The sequence below is a fragment of the Diadema antillarum genome, unplaced genomic scaffold (genome assembly GCF_040938485.1).
Source record: "Diadema antillarum isolate AM-2024a unplaced genomic scaffold, OU_Dant_1.0 seq00001437_RagTag, whole genome shotgun sequence".
In the NCBI taxonomy this organism is placed as follows: Eukaryota; Metazoa; Echinodermata; class Echinoidea; order Diadematoida; family Diadematidae; genus Diadema; species Diadema antillarum.
The window spans coordinates 207,501-217,299 of NW_027272187.1; the positions used below are offsets into that span (position 1 = coordinate 207,501).

Below are 9,799 nucleotides of genomic sequence, written 5' to 3' on the forward strand. Positions count from 1 at the left end.
TGAGCGCATTAAGTCGTTTTACCTTGTTCTACCATAAATAATGTATTTCATATACTCTCATTCATAATACCCCTTATCCCTGGTCCCGTCATTCATTAAACTTGTCAAGGTTTTGCGGCCAAGTTTTATCAGATTTGCATTCGAATTAATTAGTAAAAGGCGTACAAATTCAAGTGAATTTTTGTTCACTGCTCTATTTTCAGGGTTAATTCTAATTCTTTGAGCATTCAATTTTGTTTCCTGCAATTCTTCTAGATATGATTTCATTCAATTTAAAGAGAAGTTTACCTAATTTCAAGACTCGAAGTTGGCGTCCTATTTCGCGTCAGTTGGATAGACCTTCAATTTCGTCCAAAGTACCAATTCAATTCCTTTTATTTTGACGCAACTTTGCACTTTGAACGTTCGAATTCAGTCAACATAAAAAAAGTCTATGCGTTTCTACACGTCCTTTTTTCAGTGTTACTGGATTATGCAACTTCATTTTCGTTTCAAAGTTTCATTTGATCAATGAATTTCAATTGTATGTAATCCTTTCCTGTTAGCCTTTCCCCACTATGAACTTATCTCCTTACAAAATGGAGGTGTATTTAGGGACTGGCCATAGCTAAGAATTTTTTGTCTGTCCACATCCATATTTACATATTTAATTCCATTACTACCTTTCCAGTGACCACATCTACGAAGTGCCGCAATCGGCTCAGCTCTAATTTCATAAATTCTGCAATTAAATTAAGAATTCACGGCTGGTGACTTGTTTCGAGCATTCAGATTTGTTTCTTTTTTTATATCCAAGTGATGTGTCATTTGGTACTCAACACATAACATTCTTGAAGTAATCACAGCTGATGCCGATGTGTTGTAGGCGCATATACAAAATCTAGCTTATTGAAATCTATGCTATATCGACGAAAAAAAAAATGAAATGTCATGGCGAAACATTCAGGGTGATAATTAAAGCTCAGTAATACCGCTGAGTGGTTCCCATTTCCGGTTATATACATCAATCTTTCCTTGTCTCTTTGCAAAATAACACTCTTCCCTGGATGATTTTAATAACATAGTCCTGAAAAGGACAAGCAGCTTGAAGCAGGGAATAATACTGTTACATCTGCTTGCATAGTATACACCTTTATCCTACAAGTAAAGATAGGTTTACCAGTAGTTTGTTTGTATCAATCTCTATATATCCAGTTGATACTCCCTTCACATTAAGGAATGACAGATCTATATTCGTTAGAAAAGATGTTACTTCCCTCCAGAATCTTTGTGACACCTTACAGTTCCACATAATGTGTTCAACCGTTTCATTCCCAAAGCATCCAAATGAACATAGAGGAGAATATACTACCTTCATCTTAAACAATTGATAGTTTAGTGGTAATATGTTATTAAGTATCTTGAACTGAAATTCTCTGCTTCTTGCATCCATTGACGCTTGCACTATAATTTTACGTGCTTCATATTTCCTGTTGTGTCATGTCGAAATTAGACTGCATTCTTAAAGTACTAATAGACGTTTCATATCTAGATTCTACTAATATGTCATAAAAATGTCTGCTATAATCGAGCCGTCAGACGTAAGCGTTCCGGAAGGAGGCAAATGTCTTTTACGACTTGCTGGAATTCTGCACTAACTGACAAAACCTGAATTACTGTAGCCGACCGAACACCTTGTAACCTCAAATAATAATTACTATCAATACCAAGCAAATTCCTCTTGTAAAACTCGAAAATGTTTAAGATAACCTTCAGGGGTAATTTGTTGTAACAGATATACGTATACCCCTGAACAACATTCTTCCGTTATAAAAAGAGTCATAAGGTTTTTAGGTAGTTGATTTTCTACTTTATTCGTTCAAATCTGAATCACTGTGTACGATGTACGATGCGGACGAAACACATATCTCGCATAATATCCATGCTCAAACGTACATACGATTTCGTCCTTATTTCATCTTTTCTTTTCATTTTCCTTTTCTTCACTTTTTGTCTCGTTCATTACGCATTCTCCCACTTTTTGCGTTTTGTTCTTTTTGATGTTTGTTTCCTTTATTTGTATTTAATTCTCTTTCTACATGTTGTTCGTGCACACGTTATCTATCATTCCTTTGACACACCATTCTTGTGTGCGATATATATCTATCACCATCATCTTATATCTTTCATCTTTACATTTATCTTTCTCTCCTCTCTCTCTCTCTCTCTCTCTCTCTCTCTCAAAAACATGTATAGATCTCTTTCTCAGTAATCCATGCATAGTCTTCTGCATGAAAGTCTGTTGGTCTATCCGTGAAAGTTTTGGTCTTGTCGGGCCTCGAGTAAAGAATGTCTAGCTCTGTCGGTACGACTGACCACATTTTTCTGCAGTGATGACACCGACCGAAAGTTGTCCAACCTGCAGTAGTTAATTCAGCCTCAACTCTTAAGAAGATTTCCATGCCTTCTTATTATGTCTTCTCTCAGTCCAACCAGTCCTTGTCACTCCTTAAGAGCGAGCATTTTATTTGCCCGAACTTTGAAAGTAGGACGCACATTCGAAATTGATTGTTCGAAACCTTAAATTGATCGGTGAGAGTTTGAGATTGAGATTGAGTTTGAGATTTTCTATGTTGAAGACATATTATCAAATGTATATATGTTTGATTAAACATATTTTTCAGTCTTTTAGTTGTACATGTGATTGTAATGTCACACCTACACTTAAAGTAAAGATTTCAAAACACATTTAAAGGGTAACGCAACCTCCCCCCCACCCCATGCACATGCATTTACATGCGCATGCATCTTCTTGTATACAACTACCGTAAGAATTTCCAAATGATCAATGTCAATGTTCTTCCTTTGTGCATTAAAAAGGTCAATCATTTTCGGACAGTTGTGTATCAAGACAATGCCTGAAAGTGTGCACCTTATCGCAGAGAAAGGTGTACTTCCATTTGTCACGATAACATTAGTGCATTTTCTTTCTCTTTCCGTCTCCTTCCCCACCACTCTACTAACGGCTTGATAGATGTATAATCTTAACGGAGGCTACCCGGTAACTCTTGATGGTACATTTCTGGAAGACACCCCTATGAACCTTTACGAAATGGGAGACTTTGCGAAGGTACCGCTAATCGCGGGGTTCAACAAAGACGAGGGTACTTTGGTTCCATTTGCCTTTCTACAAGCGTATGTCGGCAGTCCAACCCCTCCTGTGATCAATCGTGAAACATTCGACTTCTTCGTAAACATTTACAGGAGTCAAGGGTTAACTGACGATATTCTTGGGGATTCCATCAACCATGTGTACATTGATTGGACCATCGCAGATGACCCGGACGCGGACTATTTTCCGTCTTTGGTCTATCTAGGAACCGACATTTATTACGCTGCCCCGATGGATTACGTGGTCAGGAAACACGCAGTCCACGGGGGAACGGTATACAAGTATTTCATGACCCACGAACCAACAAAGTACGTAGCCTGGATCATACTTTTTCTTGTATAAACGTGTAGACTATTTTTTTTGTGTGTACGTGTGTGTGTTTACGTGTGTGTGGTCATATACCTTTCTTTGATATTGTTTACTTGTATAGTATTTAGATCAAAATGAGATAGAAAAGACGATAAGATAATTTTACACTACAAATAATTCAAGTGCTCATGCCTTTTGAAGATAGTTTTCCAATGTTAATGTTGTATAAAATACTGCATTTTCGGAACTCATATGAACATAATCACCATGAATTCGATGCATTCGATTCTAATATTTCCTTTGTTTATGTCAACTTGTTTTCATGTCATGTTCACTGCTAGGAGCATTTTTCAGTATGGAGAAAGCTACCCCTCTACTCCGTGGCTTGGTGCGGGCCATGGAGAAGACCTGATTTTTGTGTTTGGGATGCCCTTTATAGATGAGCTGTACAACATCAGGGCACACAATATGACCGCGGAAGAGAACGCTCTCTCCGTTAAAATCATGGAATTCTGGACAAACTTTGCAAAGTCAGGGTAAGCTTTTTTTTTTTCAGAGCCCCCAGTAAATTATTTGTAATGTTGGCATTGTCAAGTATATAGTATTTTCATGGGTAGGTATCCTAATACAAGCACAAGATGCTTTCAAGGCTGCCTGGTTAATTGTAAACGCCACTATCAATATGTTTTGTGTTTTATTTTACCGAATAAATGGCCTAATTTGGCCTCAATCAATCAATCAAAAATGTTTTCTCAACTCAAGTTCGCATAAAAGTGTATTTTTTAATCTCCGTATGTAGTTGAGTAGAGTGAATACTCACATGATCAGAAGACTTGGGAACCTACTTGTAGAATCTTAAAGTGAGAGTAAAACCTCAATTTATTGTCAATTCTGTCATCCTACAGCTGCAGAATGAAACGTTTGCCTGAAAGCTACGAATAAAGATAGCATAGGTGCGCCGTTATTCAAATCACAAAGATGTGATGTTTTGGGTGTCACCAAATCCATCCAAGCAGAATCGCATCAGATATTTAACGTCGCAGTTCTCTAGACCCTTGAGAGAGGGGCATCCTGGGAGGGTCAAGTGAGAAAAATAAAACAAGCACTTTCAGGAAATTGAAACAAAATTAGAATGATATGCAGGCAGGTACACCTGCGTAATTGGCCATGGATTACAATGTGTATTTGTTGTTAATTTAGATGTGGCAACCTCAACTGGATCTACCTGTTGTAATGAACTCAGCTGCACTTCTATGTATGAATAAACATGTAGATATAAATAAAACAGCAACACATGGAGACATATCTGTTATTACCAACACGTTTTCAGTCTTTCTAGTTGGGTTTAATATGGTGAAGTTGAGCGCTAGGATCACGAACGATTTCCTGGTAATAAATGTTCCCATCATAGTCCTCACTCTTGGGTAAGACTTTGAAAGCAGACAACTTTTGCAGTTATGGAAATAGTTTTTGATGTCACATCAACCATGGGATCAGTAACATCTTGGTGGGCTAAAGCTATTGTCGAGACTCTCTGAGACCGGGTGTCTTAAATTTCCTGGTCATGGACGGCCTAGAGCCCCCTTTCTTTCAAAGTCTCTGGAACCCAGTAACAGTTAACTTTCTGACTCATTAATCTGGACCTTGCGGTATTAGACATCGTCTCTGAATGTAAGGTGATACTCTTTCGGATGGCTTTTGATTCAGTCATACCTGACATACAGGAGGTTTAATTTCCTCGGATTTCTAGGCCAAGACCCCTGAGAGAAAGTCGTCGTCATGTTGCATCCGTACCACATACTCCTTTTTAATGGATAGTAGGGTGAATGTTGAACGTATGTCCCTGTCAGGAACTTTATCTTGATGCTGCATCTCTGGCAACCCTTCGTTTGTGAAATGGTACGTCATTCTTCTGTCGTGATCTCTGTGCAACCCTTGATCTCTTTCAGACTCCCACGCTGACACTTAACGTCATTCTGTTACCTTGGTGAATCACCATTGGTGTAGATCCTCCCTAGCCTGTAATTTATCTGGAACTGAAATTGAGCAAATTCTTCCTGCCAGCGCATCTCTGTGTTCCCCTGCTCTGCAAGAGAGTTGAGGAAACTGAGTGGATAATTGTCTTGTACAACGTAAAGCTGGCTCTAATTACGTAGTCCCTAAATTTTTCGGTAACAACCAAATTCAATGGCAGCACCTCCAGCTTGGTCGAGTTGTAGTTCTGCATATTTCGCTCTTTTGCCCTTGGTGCTCTACTCACGTGGGTGAGACCACGTCATTACCATGTTTGCATTCGGACAGTACAGCTACCTACCTGAGATGGCTAGCATCTGTCTCCAGGATGGATACCTCCCTAAAGTCTTGGTACGTACGGGCGCAGACGTCAAATGATGCCTCCTAACCTCCATAATCTTGGTACAGTCCTCATTCCATACCCCAGATAGTGGAGTCCTTATAGTCTTCGCCTCTGCAGTCCTCTTTGCTTTTCTCTAGCTCGATGTTTATCCAAGCAAGACATAGAAGGGTGCCGATTATTCTGCATATTTTTGCACAAAGCGCCGTGGATAGCTGCACAGCCCCAGAAATCCATGAAACTCCGACTCAGTCTTAGAGATGTCATAGTCCTGTACCGTATTGACTTTCTCTGGATGTGGCGATATTCCTCCCGCAGACACTTTATGACCAAGGCAACTTCTTCTTGAAGAGATTGTATCATTCTCCACCTTCACTTCCATATTAAAGTTGGCTAGCCTACCCATATCACCATGTCAAGACGTTGAAGTGTTCCCTCGAACGTTTATCTTAAAAAGGATGTCGTCTATGTGGATGACATTTGACCTTATTAAAGTTTGGTCGCCGAACGCTAGATCCATCAGCTACATGAAGGTTCAAACGGCTGAGTCCAAACGGCTTCCGTAGGATATCGTTCAAACTTCCTGTCCTCACTTGGAATGCTGCTTTCTCCCTGTCTTGTTTCCCCATGGGAACTGGTGGAAACCATGTGCCAAGTAAAAACTGCGAAAATACTTTGCATCCTCCATGCCAGGGAGAGCAGGGTAATGAGCTCGTTCAGGATCCTTTAGTCAGTGTAAAGGTATAGCTTACCATCCCGTTTCTGGGTAAGCACAAGTGCAGACACGTTAGGACTTGATAACGTTTTGATTATATGCCTTGCGTCAAAGACTATTCAAGGTACTGCCTCACCTCATTTCACTGATGGGAGGGAATCCTCCTGTGGGGTAGGCCCAAGGGGCGATAATCATCGAAGACCTTATGCCCCCTTGCAGCAGTAACCGACGTCCGTGTCGTTTTTGCTAAACCTGTCAAAGTGCTTCTAGATAGCGTTCTCGATTTCCTTAAGCTGCTATGGGAATGACTTGAGCTGCTATGGGAATGACTTGAGCTCCGCGTCTATCTCTATTCCCCGAACCATCTCTGCTCGTCAAATTGAAAATCAGGATGAATTGGGGATTGACCTCCTCAATGGGAGCTGCATAGATTTCGCTGTTTGCTGAAGTATATCATTTGGACAGCGGAACTTTTCCCCAAGAGGGCACCGTAATTAGAGTGGGTACATAGGAGGACAAGTCAATTTGACAAGGTTGAGATATCCCGCTTTTCAACAACGTTGACGCAGGTTTCCTAGGTTTGTATGCAGTACAATCTGGCAAGCACCTGACGTCCTTCACCGATTTATTGTCGATAATTTGGCCTCACTCGCCGGATAAACTGTATCATTCTTTTACGGCAATGACGCTGCATCATGTTGCCCGTTTTCTTGCAGTAGAAACAGGCGGCCTCTTGTCGACAAGACCGTTAAGTAGTTAATAAATCGATCTGTCGTTGCTGCATCCCTAGGAAGTCACCCTACCTCTTCAGGAAAGCTAGAACTCTCATCCTGTCATCTGTCGATGTCTCGTGCAAAGATTGCACCCTTTGGCTTTTCTAGGCAGTCCGAACCAATTAAAGGCTCGTCCTCTCAGAGTTCAAAGAAATGGAGAACAGGAGACCAAGTGTCAGCTCGTGGGAGTTCTCGCCGTAACCTCTCGGCAAAGACAGTCTCCCCAGCATCCCTTCAGAGTTTCTGTCTTGCTGCCCTTAGAGGAGCTATCAAGGAAACATATCCAGCCATAGCGTTTCGCCAGTTGCAGTGAACATTTTGGCTGTTCCTGTACGGGAGCCTAAAATATACTGATGGCTGATAAATTTGTGGAGGAAGATCGGAAGTCAGTCCCCACTCCCGAAGACCTCCAGACTGGCAACGATCTGCTTCACGTCCTCAGCAACAACCTACCCACAATCTAAAATCCCCTGGCGAGCGTTCCCATCTAAGTGGTCCCTAACAAAAGCAGCCTGTTCTAAAGCGCCCAAGTTCTGGGCCTGCTCCTCGCCCTTCATGTCTCTTATCCAGTCGTGAACAGACGGATCCCATTGCTTCAATGGATTTTCTTGAAGACTTCCAACAGCCTTCCGTAGAACAAGATGGTGAGCTTCATGCACTCACTAAAGCATAGGGCTTTGTATCGTCCCGCCCTTTTGCTAGTGTTGATTGGCCTCCAGCTCCGTCACATTCTCCTTTAGGGCCTCGATCTTATTGTTTTGATGTTCCTGGTTTTATTTTTAGTTTCCTAGCAAATGTAAAATTTGTCTTGTGTTCAGTGTTTTCAATGATCGAATTTTTAATGTCGAATTTCTTCTGCTTAATAACGGCATTCAGAATAAAGTGGATACGAATCATGATTCTTTGTCAAATAACAGAGATCCCAGCAGACCCAGTGAGGACGTCCCCCGAGGAGACGGGGAAGATTTCTGGCCTCTCTACTCCATCCCTGAGCTTAGTCACAAAGAGTTCTCCCTTGAGTTGGGAGTAGGGAGAGCCGCTAGAGCGAGGGGATGCCACTTCTGGAATCACTACATAACTTCTCTCATGATCTTTACAGGTAAGAGAGACATAAATCCTCACATCATATATGTCATAACACACTGCACCTTGATGTTGCCTTGCTATTGTCTTTAGATCTGAAAAGAGGAAATGTGATATATGTCATATCTATGCAGAAAATACGCCTACCTTATTGCTCACATGCGCATGCACGATTTCCCTCAAAAGATATTTAATGATGATATAAAATATATATGATAATTTTGATAATGTTTTTGTTAAGCCAACATAAGCACTGTTTAACTCCCTGCTGAAGAATTCTTCAGTTGTAAATGTCCATTGAAAAAAAAAATCTAATTTAAAGGCATAGTGTCCTGCCATACGTCTTGGTTTCTTGTTTCAGTCTTCTCTCTATTTTTTTTTTATCTCTCCCTTATCTTTAGCAGTTCTTTGAAGCTATCAGTAAAGTGGATTCGATGGCTGTGAAGAAAATGAAGTGAAAGTAATATGGCACCAATATTGATGATGGATGTTAGACACATTGAACATTATTGCATATTGAGTTGCTATGATGTGTTCCTTCTGGTGTTGTTCATGTTGCAGGCAGCATGACAGAAGAGGAGAGAGAATGGCGAGAAAGCTACGACGACTGGAAGGGGGAGATGGTAGAATGGCAGCGGGTGTTCGAGGATTACAAGAAGGGGAATATCTGTAACTAAAGAGGGTTCTCTATCATTGACTATCACTGAATAAAAAAAAAATCAAAAGACCGCAAATCATTATTTATTTCGAAATGACAGGATGTAATCGCGTGAGACATGAAAGACAAATTTACAAGGTTTTTATATACTATGCATGGTCTTACCCTAAATTAAAGACCGAGAATAAACCTCAATAATGATTACATTTATATTTTGTAGGTCCTATTTATTGCAACATTCAAATAAGACAATGGATTCACTATATGCGGTAACATTTTATTCATTTTTTATATTGAAAAATCCACCTACTATGAAGTTTATATCGGGTATCTCTGTCAGGGGTCGCTTAAATCGGCCCATAGTCTACCATCACAACACAGATCTCATTTGTGGAGAACCTGAACGAATGTATACATGTTGGACTGTACCAGGAATCATCAAGTATCTAATCAAGTCAGCTTAACGAATTTTCTTCACTATTTTTACATAGATTTTGTGGATATAAGAACACTCAACGTAACTGGTTACTTATTTAATGTCAATAGATTTCACTCGTAGATCGTAACGCAAGCACTGTGCATGACGCCAGGAAAAAGTCAAATTGTTGATTCAGTCTTTTCATAATGAGTAACATTCTTTGCTCATCTTGATGAAGACGATGAGTAATATTCCTGTACAAAAGATTAATGTCTACTCCAAGGGTGAATATGTTAATTCGACTACTCGTAATACGTGTAATTTATTTAGTAGATCTAG

At 40.2% G+C, this 9,799-nt stretch overlaps 1 protein-coding gene across 1 annotated transcript in view; it reads left to right on the forward strand.

Moving 5' to 3' along the window:
* The window catches only part of LOC139709460 (acetylcholinesterase-like), a 16,082-nt gene extending 7,021 nt beyond the window's left edge, over window positions 1–9,061 (forward strand). Inside the window, exons 7-10 of the mRNA XM_071621425.1 lie at window positions 3,014–3,459; window positions 3,802–3,996; window positions 8,219–8,400; window positions 8,946–9,061. Of these exons, the coding sequence (XP_071477526.1) occupies window positions 3,014–3,459; window positions 3,802–3,996; window positions 8,219–8,400; window positions 8,946–9,061 (939 nt within the window). The remainder of the gene's footprint in view (window positions 1–3,013; window positions 3,460–3,801; window positions 3,997–8,218; window positions 8,401–8,945) is intronic.
* The last annotated feature ends 738 nt before the right edge of the window (window positions 9,062–9,799 follow it).